The sequence below is a fragment of the Hippoglossus stenolepis genome, chromosome 21, assembly GCF_022539355.2.
Source record: "Hippoglossus stenolepis isolate QCI-W04-F060 chromosome 21, HSTE1.2, whole genome shotgun sequence".
Lineage (NCBI taxonomy): Eukaryota > Metazoa > Chordata > Actinopteri > Pleuronectiformes > Pleuronectidae > Hippoglossus > Hippoglossus stenolepis.
This window is the reverse complement of record NC_061503.1, coordinates 5322886-5342271: the sequence shown is the minus strand read 5'-3', so window position 1 is coordinate 5342271 and position 19386 is coordinate 5322886. Positions and strand designations below refer to the sequence as shown.

The window sequence follows — 19386 nt, the reverse complement described above, 5'->3', positions numbered from 1 at the left end:
TCAGGCCGGAAGAACCAGCTGGACATCAGCTGAATAGTGCAAGATAAACCTTTTCTACTCTCCGCACTGGCATAGCCGGGACATTTAAAACCTTATGGATTTTTAATGGGCTACTAACACAGGCTGAATATCTGCCGGTAGCAAGACAGCCGCACATGCACGCAAGATATGCATTGATGCTTTTCAAATTGCACAGTGGCTTCCTATAGCTTTTTGATCAAAGTTTGCTGGGTGGGCCAGTGAGTAATGTGGGTTGGCCGGTGCTGCCCTGGCCCATTACTGGCTGCCCGTCTGGTCCACACTTATTTATGTTAGTGAGATGTATAGATGTGTAGTTGGGCTGCAGAGTCTCCTGAAGCAAACAGGTATTAATCTCAGCGGGACTAACCTGTGTTAAATCAACAGAGTTATACTTTTTAGAAAAAGTACGCCCATGTTTGTTTTGAACAAATCTCAAAGAGAAGCAGTCTTTTGTGGACATTTGTCTACGTGTAGTGAAAGAAGGAGAAGATCTACATCCAGAGTAAACTGGCCCTTCACAGCTCTGATTGTGTGAAGTTGCTCACTGAGTTCTCCACAGGGCCTAGCTGAAATGTAGATGAGTTTCGCAGTGTCAGGTGGCTACTGCAGTAATACCAGGCCATTTCAGATCCCTGCAGAGAGACAGAGACCAATAGAGAGTAAGCCATTATCAGGATGGATCTATTATTAAGCTGGTCGCACGTTTGTCTCATTCAGCCAGGGCCCGGTACTTACTAGGCTTTATTACAGTCAAGGTAGTCACAGGGGATAAGGCACTTTTGTTGTATAATGGTGTTAAAAATAAAAGAAGCTGTAGGGATAGCTACAAACGTTTGTTTTTCACATTTATGGCCTTCTGCAACATTAACACCCTGATTAACATAATCCAAATTGCTATTTTATGCATTCAACTCAAACTAATAAGACCCTCAGCCTGATTGAGGGTGTTGGCCCATGTCTGCTAATGAGTGCAGTAATGGTAGAGGTGAGGGCTTGAGAGGAATGGAGTTGAAAAGGCCTCGAACAGCGAAGGATGAGAAAGACATGGACAGTGACCACAGGAAGGAGAGGTCTTTACCAATGGGAGCAATAAGATGGTAAATGAGACTAGAGGTAGACTAAAAGTAGGACAAGAGTCACTCAGTGCTCCCAAGTGTGTGGTGCTGTTTCTTTATTACTGAAACTTATGAAACTTTGAATATGAACTTTGTAATTAGAATGTGTGGCATTGAAATGTATTCACTTAGACACTAAATAGAAAGAGGAAAAGTGTTCTGTTTGTAGTTATACAATACTGTGTGTGTGTGTGTGTGTGTGTGTGTGTGTGTGTGTGTGTGTGTGTGTGTGTGTGTGTGTGTGTGTGTGTGTGTGTGTGTGTGTGTGTGTGTGTGTGTGGATTCTTCTGGACAGGTATGTGATATGACAGATCCAGATTTGATCTAATTAGGCTTCATTGAGCTTCAGAGTGAGATGGAGGGGGAGGTGGGAAACTAGTAAGAGTGTGTGTGTATGTATGTGTGTGTGTCAATGTATACGTATGTACGTATAGGTGTGTTTTCCTCCAGATGTTGTGAGAACAGCTGGCCATTAGTGGCAGTAGCAGCTATCTTGGCTAGGTAGAGATGAAATTATCCAGTAAATACACACACACACACACACACACACAAACACACACACAAACACAAACACACACACACACACAGACGAGGTGTGATGCTCCCATGAGAATACCACCATAAGGAATTTGCACAAATGCTCACTAGCAGGCAAACCCAGTATGTTCACAAGCACATCTTCAAATATGCTGTAGACCTATGATCCCACAAACTAATGTAGCCTTGTTAGTTTAAGATCAAGTTTAAAATGAATACAAATGTAGTTGGTAAGATGTGCTTACTAAATGCAGCTAAAGCTAAAGCAACACACACTATTCAATCCTTAACTTACGGCTTCACTTTCTTTCTTTGGTTTCTGAAGGCTAAAAGACACATACTAAAAACGATATTACTTAATAAACCTTAATGCTGATTGCTTCAGCTCTGTCATGGGTGAGGTGTTCAGTGAGTGGACACTGGTTTAACGTACTACATGGAGTTTTTAACTGTTTATGAAACGTGTATATTGCTGCCTCGTTGTGACCTACAACAGCAAAGGAGACAATCTAGGAGGTCAGAGAAAAAAAACAAATGCACATGCTGGCCAGACGGGTTTGTACAAACTATAAAACCCCTTTGTTTGTAAAGCAGATGTTGAGCTAGCCTCGCAGTTGAGTTGAACAGTGGTTGGCCTACTTAGGGTAATAGGAGGTAATATTACACATTTCTTCTCATAATATTACAAATTTTGTTTCACAGTACAACTTCACGTAATCGTACTAATTTTACTTGCGAAACCTCCGGGGCTTTTTTTCTCTTCAAGGGGCCGTAATACTCAAGCATGTGGTTGGCATTTTACACCATTTTGTAACATTTTACACAGTGAGAGATTAATTTAGTTATCCACTCAACTTTGAGGTTAAGTCCTGGTGTTAATCTAAAAGGTGTTATAATTAATGGGGATAAACCAATTACGCTAGGTGGGGAATGGGGATCAGATAAAGAACAAAGTGTTTGATGGTGTCAAGAGGGTGAATTATATAAGTGCGAAGGGGGGGAGGGGATGGGAGGATGGTAAGTGAGATAAACGTAAGAGGTGGAAGAAGTGAGTGAGTGAGTGAGGGGATTGTTGCTCCTTGTTACATTAGCTAGCTGTGAGCAGAGAACACGTCTAATTTAAATCCAATTACTCCTCGCCTGTTTTCCTGGTGCAAGGCTGACGTGCTCTAATTGCGCTGAATGAGGTGCTGAGAGCCTTAGCATGCAAACACACACACACACGTTCTGAGATCTATACTTCATTGGATTTATGTACCGATGTGAGACACTGCTGCTCAATTCACTCCAGCACTCAGAGCTTCTGCTGCACTTTTTCACTCATTGAAACACAATGAAAGCCCGAACAATCCCACTGAAACATCGCTCTTGATTGTAATTGCCGTAATAAATAGTGGTTCGTTTTTCTATCGCTCACAAATATAGCTTGATTAGAGCTGGGTCCAGGTTTGCTGATTGTGCACAACTGCCGTCTTTCGAGCCATTATTCCCCTCCTCTTCTTCCCTGTGCCTGTTCCTCTGCCCTGCATGCATATGTGTTTCTGTTCCTCCTGGCACTGGAGTCTTTCTATGCCTCTTCTTTTTTTTGCTCTCTGTCGCCCTCAAATGGAAGTAGGAAATGATGTATGAAAGATATAATAGTACCGCAGGGATATAGCCATAGACGAGGGAAGAACACTGTGGTAAATTTAATAATTTGGATACTTTCAGCAGTTAGTAATGTTGTATACATATGAAAAGCAAAAGACACATGGAATGCCAGTAAGAAAAGGCATCTAGTAACATCAAAAAACAGTAAGCTGGACACTGGCTCCCTAATTAGCTCTGCCAGGGAGGTTCTTTTTTTGTCTGTGTTTGTTTGTTGGCAGGATTACACAAGAAACTACTCACCTGATTTCTATGAAATGTTGTGAAGAGGTGGAGTACGACCCAAGGAAGAAGTCTTTAAATTGTGCTGTGGATCCGCATCAAGGGGCAGATCCAGAACTTTTATATCACTTACATTAACTTTTGCGAGATAACATTTCAATAGGCAAATCAAGATCCAATAAATCTAGTGAATTTACATGTGGTTTTATAAGGAGACTGTTGGGCCTTGGGGAGGTATGTGCTCTTTGATTGCCATTCTAGTTTGGAAATTAATTATCTAACATGTAATTTAGTAAGATTTTTAGTTTTTCAACACCACTTTAGACATTTTGACACATGATAAAGATAAGCAAGGGACAGGTATAAAAAACAAGTGATGATGATGGAATTCCATTGATCTGCTTCAGTCAGGGTATTGAACGTCCTTAATGAGACAGATGCTTGTCGCACTTTACCCAAGCACAAGACGACATATTTCTGTTTAGCCAAACAGGTGAATATTCATACTTTCAAAGCTTGATCCACCAATTTGGATATTTTTACTTTCATCCAAACATCAAGTGTTCAGTAACATTAATCTAGTTCTATAATATATTTAATGTTAGCAGCCTTAAATACACATTAACTATTTTTTAATGACTTCTCCATTGGACTTCATTGGTTGCTGTAGCTCTTTTTCCATACATGTGAATTTCATCATGTTTTTTTTATGCTGCAATACTGTGAAAGTTGCACCCAGTGGAAAGAAGCCCCTGCTTGTTCTATGACACCCTCCTCTAAGCTCACTCCTTATTCACTTACCCTGTGTTCCTTAGTGTCCAACATGTCACACTGTCCATGGTGCCATCATCTTGGCCAGAGAGAGTAAGAGAGAGAAGGACAACTTTATTGTGAACATTTTATTCCTGAGCTGCAAATTTACCCACAGTTAAAATTCTGTTGCTGTTAATAATATTAACCACAGGGTGATATGGATCTTTTTCAGTTTGAATTATCAACCACAAAAATCGAAACTTTATATTCCCTCTGGTTCTCTCCTTAGAAAACATTTTCACAGAATGGAAAAACAATCCAGCGTTACAGATGATTTATATTAATGGGGCATATTTTCTCTGTGTTCTCAAGGTTGTTCTGGTAATAAGGCAGCAAAGCCCGTTGGCAGTAGCGTTGACAGCGGTTCAAAGCATGAGTTTATGTCAGTTTAAGATTTACGTTTGCAGCTTTTTATGAGTTTAATAACGGTTTACGAGGACTATATTCCCATTGTGGATTCCCATTGCTGTTGGTCTGAATGGCTCTTGTCAGTGCTGCTTATTAATCAGTCTCTGTGCTTTTTGCCCCCCAAAAGTACGTCTGTCAGACAGTCCCACAGAGCGTGTATTTTTAGAAACTGAGGTGCAGGGATAAGGGAAGGTGTCTGTGACGAGTGTTGAGGGGGACCATGAGATGCTGGTGTTGGTGAAAGATGCGGAAAGACTTAAGGGGGGGGGGCTTTACAGGGTCTTTGGAATTCCTGGAGGGAGATAACTAAGTAGACAAGTTTCCATGTTTATTCCTGCTTCCCTGCCCCTCCTGCGTCTCTCGGTTCCCCTTGACAGGAGGAAAAGAGCAGGAGTGGACCAGGGGATAGATATGAGAGGAGAATGAACGACGGACCATGGCCTTTAAGAGGAGTGCCGGTCCCAGTTTTGAAAGCATCTGTTGAGGGACTCGACTGGGAATTCCCTAACAAGGCCTCAGAGACCCGGGGAAGAGTTAGCAGGATGACAGGGGGGGCAGTCGGAGGGAAGGAAAGGAAGCAGATAGAAAGCCTGGTCGGAGGCTAACTAGCATTGGTTACGACACATTTCAGAGGCGGATTAGAGCCGGGCAGTCTCACAGTCCTCGTCCGTGACCTCTGAGCTACCTCACTTCAATCTGCTGCTGTTTTACCCCTGCACTCCTTTTCCCCTCCCTCCATCACAATCCCTCCATTGGCTCATCAAAGGTTTTATGTGTGTGTTTGGTTGTGTGTATCGAGTCTCCTGTTCTCCGTTAATGACCAGCTAAGCCCGTTGACCAGTCAGAGAGCAGAACCCAGGTTGATTGACAGCTGTGGGAAAGGTCCCAGATGGCTCCTGTCGCAGGAGAGCGCTTTTCCAGACGCTCACACAGCCGCTCATCCTTTTGCTTTATTTCCTATTTTCCACACCACCATGCTTCAAATGTCACTTTCACATTTATCTCACTTCATTCTTCCAAGTTAATCTTTAATGTTGCATATCTTCATTGAGTGATTTCTTTTTTTTCTTTTCCCTCCATCCCTCTATCTACTTATTCCACCATGTGGCAGTACATCCATAAAGCTATGGGGGAGGTGCCTGCTCGCTCTGGAATGGACAGCTTTGGTTGTGTTGTTTGAGATATAATCCCTTTGGCTGTACCTATCTGTACGTCCGCTATAGTCGTGTCCGACGCTCCGCAGATTCCACTCAGCTTGGTAAATAAAACCCACGCTGCACAGATAAGAAGCCTGTGTTTGAACCACACACACACACACACACACACACACACACACACACACACACACACACACACACACAGTTGCAGATGCCTGATTCTGTTGCTCTCTCCTCATCTTTATAGGCTGAGAATGTTTCAGTCTGATATAATCAGGGATGTAGTGTGGGATTAACAGTTGTCCAAGTTTAGTTTAACCATGTTTTTTACATATGAAGCAAGGTTTTCTTTAGGGTAAGATTGAAAAGTCTTTTATTTTGGTAGATTTTGTGCGATGCCTTTTGAAACTCGAGGGCGCATACCTCTGTTAGGCCTAACAGTTCCCTTAAATTCAATCCAGCCGCGCCGAATTACACACACTCATAGATATCAGTTCCCTAAAGATTCCTCTTATTTTCATTAAGATCTCTCCATCTTCTTTAGAAATTCACAAAAATGTCAAAAAACGCAATGTTAAAGGAAAAAGCCTAGATCCCCATTTGTACAGATCCGCACCAAAACTTTGGTTCTTTCCTGAGTTTTCGTGGTAATCCGTGCAGTACTTTTTGTGTAATCCTGCTAACGAACAAACAAACAAGCGCAGATGAAAACATAACCTCCCTGGCAGAGGTAAATTTACCATTTTGCTGTTTGTATCTGCCACGATATACTTCCCAGTCAAAGTATGGATTTTTTAAAGCGAGTGAATTAAAGACGCATTTGGTTAAAACTATAAAAACAAAATGAACCAGCATGGAACATGAAAACTGATGTCAAAACTTGATATAAACTTTGAAAAACTATAAAAGTTTAATAACTAAATAGTTTCTTTGGCCAAAACTAGTGGAGATGGTCTAAACTCATCCAATATCTCTTTGGCATTTGAAGCTAAGGGAAGCAGTAATGAGCAGTTTGTTCGTTGTCAGTGCCAAGACTCAGTTTGCAGTAACACGTTTTCCAATAGTGAAGGAGCCTCGGTTGAGAAACGTCCTGCATCAACATTTCTCTGAAATACACACAGTCACTTAAGATGCAGTCCAGTGAGAACAGCTTAACTTGTTCAGATGGTTTTTCTCAAAATAGATGTGGTTCAGAATTTCTCCCCATGTGTTTTCATAAACTCACACTCACTTACACATACTGTTCAAACGTGCTTCGTCTCTAAAGCTCTCCTGACACTGACACTGTGGTTATTGTTCTTACTGCGGCTCTCACTTGGTCCCACCTCACCATCTGATCCCTATCGGGGGGGAAACACCATTATCTGTCACTTTATTGTACAATTCAAGAGGCTGACAAACGTCCCTGAAAAGAGTCAAGCTTTTATAGTTCGCTGATTAACTGATCATTTATTTTTAAAACTGATGAGCAACTCGATTTGCGACCAAACTTAAAATTCGGTTTTTCGTTTTAATAACAAAATAATGAGCAGCAGTCTTTCAATTTGTATTGATTTAATCTGGCTGTGAAGGCTCGAACAATATCCATTGTTTTAGTGAGAGCATCTGGGCATTTCCAGCCCAATTACCAGAACCATTTCAATTAGAGCCTGACAGATTTTTCGATTGGCCGATAATGAGCCTTTCACAGACATGTCAGTGTCAGTGTTTGTTTGTTTATATGAAAACTTTTATTTTACAAAAGAAACAAGGCGGTTAAGATGTGATAAATAATTTTATCATTTAATCTTAGTTACAACATTGAAAATATAATCTTTAATCATTAAGCCCTATACTCAGTGGAATGTGTTTTTATTGGCTGATGTACCAACGTATCCTGCAAATAGGACTTACATTTGTTTTCTCTTTAATTTAAAAAGAGACAAGCTAGTCTGTGATAGTGTAGTACGTGTTTTTTTTCTTGACACAACACTCCTAATCTTTCTCTTTATTTTTTTTCTTGCCACTGTAAATATAGCATTTACTAAGTAGATCACGTTGTACTGTCATTAAAAGACAGCATATGTCTTTGTACAAACATAGAGATGCGATGTGGGCTATAGTGCCCGGATCACTTCCTTCATGGTATGATGTAACAGCCCTTATGTTCCAGCCACAAATACTTTCACATGAGACATGAGAGGTCTCTCTACACCTGCCTAAGTTTCCAGGTTCTGGTGATGAGCTTGAAAGAAGGACGAATATTTTTGAACGTATCTGCGGTTCTAAGGTGCTCTGTGGTTGGGAGCTAATGAAACACCTCACATGGAGTCCAGCAGACTTTAATCTCACACATACAGACCGTCACTAGTGGTTCAGCACAGTGACCCTGACTATGTGACTGTGACCACCTGAAACAGGAGCCAGGCTCTGCAGCTTTAGGCAGTTTGCAACAAGAGCTGCTCTGCCAAGTTTGACTTTTGAAAATGTGATGGAACTAGAACTCAGTAGTCTCTTTATACAATATTCACTCTATACAAAAACTTAATTTGGTTCAGCACCAAATTGCACACGCTCATGAATATCAGTCTCCTAAACATAACTGTTTTTTTTATTAGGATCCATGGGAAATCAATGAAATATTTTAAATCACCCTGTCTCGCGTTAAATTGGAAAAGATTAATGGGTTCTTCCATGCCCCACCCCTCCCTCAAAATTGAGCAGTTGTGTAGTTTTTTGAGTAATCCTGCTAAATAGCTAACTAATGCAGACGAAAACATTACCTCTGTGGTGGAGCTAATGAGGTGCAGTAAACAGTTGTGTTAGAATCAATCACTTTCCTGCATTAGTCTATGAAGGTTAGACTAAAGAAGTGTTTTTAAGATTGGATATTAAACAACATCGACCAAATGATGTTCTTATCTGGACATTTTCATAAAAATAAACTTGTTGAGGAAATTAATCTTTGTCAAAGATAGATTTGGTGTTTCTTCACTTAAATGTCTTATTACTTTATAGCAATGGAAGACGATCTAAGATACTTCAGTTCAGTGGCTTGTAACAAAACCAAATCCTCTGTCTTGTTGGTCAACGCTCCTCTTGTCACATGATAAGACTTTGCTGCCCTGTGATGTGACGCTTTCAGTTTATTTGTTTCTCCAAACAGAAAACATGTCTCCATAAGATTCAAAAGATTCCACACTGCTCAAACCCCCAGATACTACGGGATCGTCATCTGGGATTGGTCAACCTTTTGCTCGGTTGCCTTGGCGATGGTGTCCTGAAATACAACACCCTTTTGAAATTCTCGAGGGCCGGTGTACCTGATTCCATGATATTAACCTCATCAATCTTTTCCATCTGGGATTTTTTAAGATGTCTGGCTTATTCTTTGCAACACACTATGGCACATTTGATCTCCTGAACATTCTTAACATGGCGCGACTTTTATGACTTCACCAAATGAGAATTCCCTTTCATGTTAAACGCAACATGAGCTGATGAAGTATCTCATAGGTGTCAGGGCCTGGTTGAAGAGAGGGTGTCGTTAATTCTGCTCAGGCACCGAGGCGTTCTCACAGCGTCGCTGCAGACACTGGTGATTTAGAGGAGAGGGCCCTGTAGAGACTGTCACCCGCTGAAAACTGATTCCCAGCTTGACTAAGGACACACATCAGAACATACTCAACACACCAGTGACTGTGTATGTGTCTATTTGAGAACCAGTAGATTTTGTTAGCTGTTGATAAAAGTGTTTTTCAGATTGGGGCTACACCACAATTTTTGACATTTGAAATCTTAACTCATCTGAAACACAACAGCATCTTGGGTTAGTGTTTTACTTTCAGTGGAAAATCCAACACCACATGGGGGCGTTGCACCAATGTAGACGAAGCAGGACATCGCCAGGGGCCCCAAGCTGAGAGTGGGCCCTCAAGAACAGCTGATTATGTCAGTCCACAGCAACTACAATTTTGTGAGAAACCCCTTAAAATCTATGATAGGATATGTACAGGAGTTCAATGACATTATTAGAAAGCCACTATCAAGGCTCTATGCCACTAACTTTCTGATAAAAGCTTTGTAGTTATAGAGGTTTGAAGTGTAGAACATCGGAATATCATGGTGAAGCTTTGCATGTATACTACAGCTTTACTTTTATTTATGTGTAAGCACAATATGAACTTTGTTAATTTGAATGCTAAAATAATAAAGGGGCCAGCAAAGTCCCTTGAAAGGACACAGACACCACAGATGGAGGTCGAAAAAGGTCAAAAGACAAAACACAGTGCAAGTGGTTCTCCAGTGTACCTGACTTCAGAAAACAAAAATATTCTGTTTCAAAAAAGATTCACAGATCTCTTGTTTCAAGTCTTCAACACAACCTGATGTTCATTTTGTAAAGAACTCCTATATGGAGTAAAATAGATCATAAAACACAATATGCATTGGGGTGTGGACACCGTGTGATTGACGGGTAGACCCTAACCCCAGTGGGTGCAGGTCGCAGGTGTAGCTGGGCTTCCAGTGTTTATGAGCTCTCAGTCAGACTCGCCCTTCTCCATATATGGTTACTTCTGCTTTCAAAAATCCAAGCTGCCGCTGCACACTGTGCCAAACTCAAGGCTTCAAAACGACGGCTCACCATTTTGCGGACACACAGCTTTGCACAGGTATCCTTTAAATTGACTTGCACTCATTGTGGACATCTGAACCAAAACCTTATTCCTATTCTTAAATATGACCAATTCATGTCTAACAATAACCTCTGACTAACAAATAATTGCCAACACTATGTTTTCAACTTTTTGGATGTTATGAGTTATTTAACTCAAAGATACATCCATATTCTGATATTCTGAGTTTTCTTTTTCTTGAGATTTTTTATTTCAAGTGTCAGTAGCCCTGCAAGCAGATTAACTTTACTGTGCAAACTGAGACATGCAAACAATTAAGTTCCCCACACTGTAAAATGTTTTGCTGCAATAAACTTCCGCCTCCAGTCATTGATTGAATCCCATTGGATGCACATAGTGGAGTTGATTTAACTTAAATTGAGCTCTGGCTGTTAAACCTGCTGGAAAATCAGCGTAGTGTCAAGCACTAGAGCTGCTGCTCCAGAGTGTGCAGCTGCTCTCCACTGGGAATAATGGCCTCGCTCTGCATGGTGTTGAACTAACACAGCTTTTGGTGTGACAGCTCCAAAATCTGTTAGAAACTCCCTGTGCAGAAGCAGTTGTGGAGTTCCTCTACTCAATCCTTCAGTTTTTTCCATGAATGTGTCATCTAACAGTACAGTATAGTCAAACAAAGCCAAATTAAATTAAGGATGTGTCGGAATCCAGACCTCCCTCATCGTGCTGGCTCACGTTCATCTGGATTTTAGAGCCTTAATCTATAAAACAAAAGGAGGGGAGAGAGTTAAGTAAATACAGTGTCACATAAGAATTATGAGATTAAAAAGCACGGTGAAGATTGTATGGAAGAAGCGTGCTACAGTGCATATTGGATATATTAAATAAGCCATTTTTAAGACAGGAACTCCAGAAAATAGAAAAGCATAATGGGGTCCGGACTTTCTCTGGGGTTTGCCTCTCGCATATGAACAATGCAGCAGGAGATTCTTTGGTCAGACACGTTCACAACAACACAGAAATCTGTTGAGGTGACGGGTGACACAGCGAGCAGGAGGCAAGATGAAGTGTATAAAGTCCTCTACGGAGATCACGTGTTTTTATTAACAGCACATCGACACCGGCGTCCGCCCTGATCACCAAAAGTTCTCGAATCTCGTCATCTTTCCAAGTTGACATCTTTGTCTGTGTCTTCTATGTTTATGGCACCTCTTGATCTGCTGTGTTCTCCCATGGGCTCAATCGGACATTATCTAGAGTTTTTACTACGGGGCTGGCAGGAGCTACTCTGGATAATATCTGACTCAGACGTCTGCGTTCTCTCCAGCAGCCCATCCGGATAATTTCAGGAGATTATCTGAAGTTCAGTGCCTGTCTGAAAGCAGCTTCATTTTCAGAAAAAAAGGGCAGTTTCAGTCTGATAAGCTTGTGAAAATTGCAATGAGCAAATGAAGCTGGTGTCAAAACTGGTGTGGACGGAGGTCTGATAATGTATGTGGCACATGTGACCCGTGCTGCTCTGTGGCCCATTTGAGTGTGAATGTGTGTTCGATCTCGTGGCGGTGGTCCACGTGCCCGCTTCACATGAGGACTGAGTGGGTCAGTGTATGTGTGAGTGTGTGTGTGTGAGACAACAGGCTGAGAGGGATGGAGGAAGAAGATCTCCTCATGCTCGGCTGCACGCGGCGTTATTCGCAGCCACCGCCATCACTCTTCCTCATGTGTGACAGCGGCTCTCCAAAGAGTGTGTTTGGTGTGTTTGTCATGTTTCTCAGGCTCAACCTCGCTGACAGAGGTCGGCCTCTGAGTCGCGGGCATGCTGGCTGGGTCAGAAACCGAAGGGGAGGGAAAACATTACCATTGAAGATGTTTGTGTGTGTGTGATGCGCGTGTGTGAGGGTTTGTGTGTCGCTGTCAGCACAGGTACACTGTGTTCTTTTAAAGTGTCTGAGCTCGACTGGTTTAGCTGAGTGAGAGAGGGAGAGTGGGAGGGAGCTGTCAGGGTAGGGACATTTAACTGGTGGGATTTACGTGTGTGTGTCTGTGCGTTTGTGTGCGCTTGTGTGTTTCAGGGTTGCCCAGTGTATAAAGGGATTAACCCTGTGGGAGTTTGACTGTGCTCTCATGTGTCTCCAACTGTGCTGTCTGGTACAGCTTCACGCACACACGCACACACGCACACACGCACACACACACAGTGCAGTACACAGAATCCTAGACCACACACTTTGCATTCACTTCATTATGTTCACAAAACTTGTATATACATTCACACATAATCTATCTCCCTGTCTCTCTCTGCTGCTCTGTTTCTCCACACACACGCACGCACGCACGCACGCACGCACGCACGCACGCACGCACGCACGCACGCACGCACACACACAGCCAGTCCCCAGGGTTGTGTGCAGATAGTGTGGTTGTGACACAGACAGACTACAGGCTGACCTTTAAGTTGGGGGCATGTGGCTGGATGTGGTCTGGCTCCGGGAGGGACTCCATGAGGCTGACTCGCAAAAAGAAGAGTCAGGAAAAGGCTTGGAAGGGAAATCCTCCTCCTGTCTCCATAGCAACGGTCACCATGACCAAATTCCATCACACTCCTCACCAGTCTTCTCCTGTTTCTATGTCTTAGTGTCTAAAAAAAAGTTTAGTGGTGACCCTCCAGCATTCTGTGCTCTATTTGATTAATATGTTTGTTTATGCCCTGAGCTGTGTCTCACAGATAGCATCACTGTAGAGATAAGACGGAGCATTATCACTTCATCATCACCTGAGAAGGAGAATTTTATTTAACATGCAGCACACTTAGGAGCAAGAAATCCTCCCCGCCACAGAGTCGATCCTCAATGACACGAGACGGGCGCTGATGGGTCCTTGGGATTCAAAGTGCAGATGGCTACCGGCACAAATGAGGACTTAAATGGCTGAGTGGAGCACTCTGGACGCAATGAGACGGCCGAGGGAAGAGAGTGCCAGGCTCATTGAGACAGGATGGAGAGGATGCAAACAGTTCTGCATGGTGTCCTGGCTAAATGATGGCTGACAGGCGTAGCATGGACGGAGGAGGGGCAGTGTCTGCTCTGATGCACTGGTCTGTTGACCGGCTAAGGACAGAGTGAGGAAGAGGGCAGAAGGGAACATGCAGAATTAGGGGGATCCCCAGTAAGTGAAATAATAGCAAGACTCACTGCATGTCTACAAGTCAGGTGTTTGACCCAAAAAACAAACGTTGACAAAACAGTTTTGACTCCACGTCCTCTTACTTCCTTGGTTTGGAGCTTTCATCCACATAACATGATCATCATCAGCAGATTTAGTTAACTCTGCAAAGGACATTTTGTTTTCACCCCTCCCTGTTTGTTTATCTGTTGATTAGCAAGATTACACAAAAACGACAGGATGAACCGATTCAATTTTGGTATAGATTTGGATCAGGGGGCAGAGCCAGGATCTTTTTCACTTTCTTTAACATTAGCATAAGCTGGTTATATATAAGTGTGTGCAATTTGGTGCAGATCAATATAAAAATCTGGATCGTGTGACTTTAAGTGTGGTTTAAGGTTTGTGCCTTGATGGAGTGACGTCAGTTGTCGTGAAAATGCAGATGATACAATTTTCTGATTCTGAACAACCACTATGACATCTCACCGATGCCGTCTTCAACTTTGGGCTGATATAGTTATCCAACAACCTTGTCTAGAAAGTTGATCAGTAATGTTCTGATCAAAACAATGAGTAAACAAGATGCTAGATGGCCAGATGCTCAGTGCTGATCTCAGAGCCCACCGGCGATCGTCTGTTGATTACAATCACAATGGCCAATACTTTGGGGCTTCCTGTGTAGACAGCGAATATCAGGGCCAAGACACCATCTTCCTTGAGCCAGACACAGTTTGCAGCCAGACTAGTTTCTTTTACCACACGAGTAGAATGTTTCTCCTCACAAAACACAATCAGTGATACTTGTGTAGGTGTTTTTCTAATCTTTATTAACATCTATTTGCATATGCATAGAAATTCAAGCAAACTTGCCACATTTAAGCACTCTTTGTTTTTTTTATTGGAAGAAGGTGTTTAAACTCATGGATAAATACAGAATATTTGAATATATGCACTTATGAATTTCACTACAGAGAACTGCAAAATGCATTGAAACTACAGGTGTTTCCTGCATTGGCCAGTATCAGTATCTGTGTACTATTAGGTACTGACCTTCAGTCTATCACACTCTGGCATTAATGTCAGCTCTTCTCTGGCAGAGAGTCACCTGGGATGACGTGTATCACCAGACTGCATCTCCTGATTCTGTCTCCCTCTCTTCCTCCTCTCTGTGCTTTTATCACTCTGTCTGGACTCTTGTTTACGTTGTCATCTCTCGCTCCGTTGTGAACCAGGGGTGGTGCAGGGCCAGGAGGAAATGACATGTGTTTGACAGGAAGCCACCTTAGGGATGGACAGGGCGGCCCTCTTTAACTTCGCTCTGCTGCCTGTCCTACAGCACGCACGCACACACGCACACACACACACACACACACACACACACACACACACACACACACACACACACACACACACACACGCAAATGGAAAGACAGGCCGTCTCTTCCTCTTCTCGTCACCCTGAGACACATTCACGCCCTTGTCAATAAAAACATATATTTAAATGGTTTGTTTGTTGAGTTATTTATTGTTTGGGTGTCACCGAGCAGCTCTCTTGTGGCGGTGGTGTTTTTAGGGTCTCTGTAGGAACCACTCGCGCTGCAGGCAGGACACGTGGACCACGTCTCCGTGCACACTCTCTATTATCTTTCCTCTCTTTCTTTATGAGACCATGGCAGCCATAGACCAACTACTGAATGGGTTATTTTTAGGGGTGTTATTTTGGCTTATAGATGGACGTGAATCTGCTAGAAATTATACAGCTCTAATATTGAAAAATAGAAAGTCATCACTCTAAAGTGCGCTGTGTCATTTGCTCAGACGTCCCCCATTACTGTGTTGGAAAGTTTTTTAAAGACGCGTCCAAAAAGAAACATAAAAGTGACCATCCAGCTTTTAAGAACTTTTCTACAGGAAGACCCATTACGCTTATTAAAAATAAAGTTATAAATGTCTTGCATCTCCATACTCCTTAAAGAGCTATGAAACAAAGCCAAATTCATATAAATCAGTCAGACAAAAATAAATGGTGAAAGTTAACTAATAGAAAAAGAAACATTTTTAAAGTTGAATGGCACTCAGCAGAGCACATACCTCCTCCAAGGCCCTGCAGTCAAATTCAATCAAGCTTCACCAAATTACACAGACTCATTCATATCAATTCCCTCAATGTGGCTGATCTAGTACAAGACTCATGAATTATTTCCTGGGTAAGTGGTGAAAATGTCACAATGTTAAAGAAAGTGATAAAGAATTCCTTGATTCACCTTTTTGTCTGGTTACACACCTACATTTTATTATAGGTTCTTTCTGTACCTTCCTTCCACCAAGTTTCATGGAAATCCATTCAGTAGTTTTTTCGTAATCCTGCCGACAAACAAACAAATAAAACCTAACTCCCTTGGCTTAATTCATTATGTAGTCAGTTGTATTTTAGCCGTGTGGTAACCCTCTTCTGCTTTTTGCCAGTTTTGGTGCTTTCAAAATTAGTTTTTTTCCATTTTTGACACATTAAACTCACATCCATTTCTTTTCATTTCATCCCCTTGCACAGGTCTTGATGCTCGTCGACGACGATGACAACTTCCTGAGCCAGCGTCTGCCTGTCCTCTCCTCCATGTCACAGCAGGGCGGTGTCGCCACAGCCTACGTCTGCCGGGACTTCACCTGCTCTCTGCCTGTAACTGACCCCCAGGAACTGCGTCGCCTCCTGCTGGACGGGGCCTCGGACACGCAGGCAGAATGACGACCAAAGAATTTTATTTTTGTGAAATCCTCGGAGACTCTTCCCTCTTAGTCTGCAGCCCTAGCTTAGCTTTTTATTGTTTGCTGTAGTAGTCTGTGTCTGTCGAGATTAGGATGCCAAAGCTTCCAAATTCAATGCCACATGAGTAGGAGACGTTACCTTGAGTTCAATGGGACCTTTAACTCCTCTTTATATACCTCAAACATCAAGTTTCATCGTAGCAGGCTTTCTGGTCTCAGGTGCACAAACATCCTTATAAAGAAATATGCACAGGAGCAGTGGCAGCTTTCTGAATACACTGCACTCTATAAAAAATGTCCAGGCTTGACTGTAAGCCCACAAATAAACTACAGACTCTTCATAGACGATAATCGAAAACCACTTGGATGAACTGGGCCGTGAGTATTTTGCAGAGGAACCTGTCGGCCCTGTTGTCCGCTCCTCGCCCCGCGTTCCGGCTCCCACATCCACGTCACATGGATCTGACAGTGGACGCCTGCATGCCCTGGTTGTGTGTGAGTGTGTTTAAAAAGAAAAAGGTTGGTTTGCAGGCTTGTATGTATCCCTGTACATGAATTGTAAAGTTTTATCATGGACGCATTTGGTTTAACTGTTTTTCTGTTCCCTTGTCATTTGGTTTAATGCAACATAACAGATGAGACATTACTAGACAGACTGTACTACAATGGGTGAAAAAAAGTCTGTCTAACGGGGGAGGAAAGGAACAAAAAACAAACATTAACCAACAATAACTTTTTCACAATCATTTTTAGTGCTTCAAAATCATGAGGTTTCCCCTCCTCAGGTCCTGGGGAGGAGGCTGGCTGACGGGGGTGCACCTCATCACCATTCACCCCTCCTGAGCAGCCCCCAGACCCGAATGGGAGAGAGTCTGTTCTCATGGGGAGAGGGAGTCAAATGTTATCCACCTACTAATTCCACAAACGTCCGTCTGTCTGTCTGTTGAACGCATGTCTCGCAAACGTTCAACTTATCGGCTTCACACTTGGCATGTGTATTGATAATGGCAGAGTTCAGTATCAATAAAATCTGTATAAACAGGCGACCAGTGCTCTGTAGCAGTCAGTGGGGGCGGGGCAGTGTCTTCGGTCTGTGGACTGAGTGGAATATGTCTTGTTCAACGTCCTCTACAGCAGTGATTTGTAACTGGGTCAAAACACAGGTCAACATCATCACCAGATCATTTTATTTTGTTCACCATACACAGTTTGACTGAACCAATCAATTGATGGGTGGTCATGGTAACAAGATTCATAGAATCACTTCCTCTTTAGCAATTAGTCTTCAAAGTAACTGCCAGCGTTCATTTCGTTGCTGCAATGCTTTTCTGAGCAGAATTACGGAGCTTTTATTTTTGAAAAGTTGTGAACTTGAATCCAAAGATTCTGCTGATTGCTTAACAGAGCTCTGAACTAGCCAACAAAAATAACACAAGTTCCGTAAATCATTCAAACTAATATATAATCCACACACATGAACAGCAATCAAGGTAACTCTGTTTCATTTGAAGAAAAACACTGACTGAAAAATCTTCACTGCAGATTAACCAGGTGGGATGAACACAAAGTTTTCTAACTTCACTCTGCACCATAGACTGTTTTTAAAAACCTCTGAACACAACGTCCAGCACACAAACAATAAAAAGTGACAGTAGATTGTAGAACTGTTTGAAGAGGACTCACTAATGACATGGAATAATTCTGAACTTGCTCCAGAGCATCAACACAGGCCAAGAGAACAGAAGGTTCCAAACAGGTAGGTTTAGAGCGGGCACTGCAAGAAAAGCGGGGGTGTATATATTACTCTGATGTTTGGTTTTACTTGTAGTAACCTCACAGTGAAGTAGGTGCTTTCTCACAAGCCTCCGTTCACCATCTGTTCTCACCTTTGTTGGTTATTTCAGTTTTTTTCTGCTGTGGCAGAAACTCGCATCCCCTGATTTTTGTTAGAAGTTAAGACGACAATAACAAACAGCATGTATACGCACAACCCTGAACAATAAAGCTGTATGTTCTTACGAGCAGTGTTCATTTCAATTTTTGAACGGATGCTTCACTTGTCGTTTTCGTGGGGCGGCTGCCATCTTGAACCGAGGCTTTATATATGGAATAATTAAATGTTTAGCTTTGAGACTTTAGAAATCCTCGAATCACTGACGGAACAGATTGTGGCATTTTTATGATGTTCTATTTCTCTCAGTCCAAGATGGGAAATCTCTTGGAAGTTAACGGCGTGAGTGTGTCCCAGCAGTCCTCTTTCTCTTCTTCTGTACTATAAATAATCATCTTACTGTTGTTTACTACCCCCCTCCTCCCCCCCCTCCCTCCACAGCAGGCTGGATGAAGGTAATGTAAACTCAGTGTGACTGTATGTTGTAGTGAGAGGAAGGGGCACATGGGAGAGAGAGAGTGTGTTTGTGAACGTTTGTGTGTATGAGGAGGAGACAGATGGACTGCTAATGCTGAGGCGAGGGAGTTTGTCTCGGAGGGTCTGGCTCTGAGCTGTGGAAGCGAAGGAGGAGGAAACAACGAGGAGTAGAAAAGAACAAGGAGGAGAAAAGGCAGCAAATGTGACGCTTCCACTGTGACGCCATGTGCGGCCTTGTATCCTTCACCACCAACACCTGGGCCACCGGCACTTGTTTACCTCTCCTTCTCTCTCTCGCTTTTTTTCCTTTGTCTGCCCCACCCTCCATCCTCCTCTTCCTCCTCAGGTCCGGCGGGGGCCTCGTCGCCTCAGCAGCGAGGGAAGTCATTTTGGCAGACGGCTGCTCCTGCTTCAGGATCAAGAAATTACCGGGAGAGAAAGTCAGAGTGAGGAACAGAGATGGGGGGGAGAGAGAGAGGGATCACTCTGTTCCATTTAAGCTCCGTCGTGTCCTGACCTCACTTCTCTTAACCTGTCAGATTGGGGGCAGTCAAGTT

At 42.8% G+C, this 19386-nt stretch overlaps 1 protein-coding gene across 2 annotated transcripts in view; it reads left to right on the top strand.

Moving 5' to 3' along the window:
- Positions 1-18479, top strand: part of spata20 (spermatogenesis associated 20) — a 44287-nt gene extending 25808 nt beyond the window's left edge. For both annotated transcript variants that reach the window (XM_035146236.2, XM_035146237.2), the window contains one exon: positions 16250-18479. In XM_035146236.2, coding sequence (XP_035002127.2) covers positions 16250-16441 — 192 coding nt within the window. In that variant the 3' untranslated portion in view covers positions 16442-18479. The remainder of the gene's footprint in view (positions 1-16249) is intronic.
- The last annotated feature ends 907 nt before the right edge of the window (positions 18480-19386 follow it).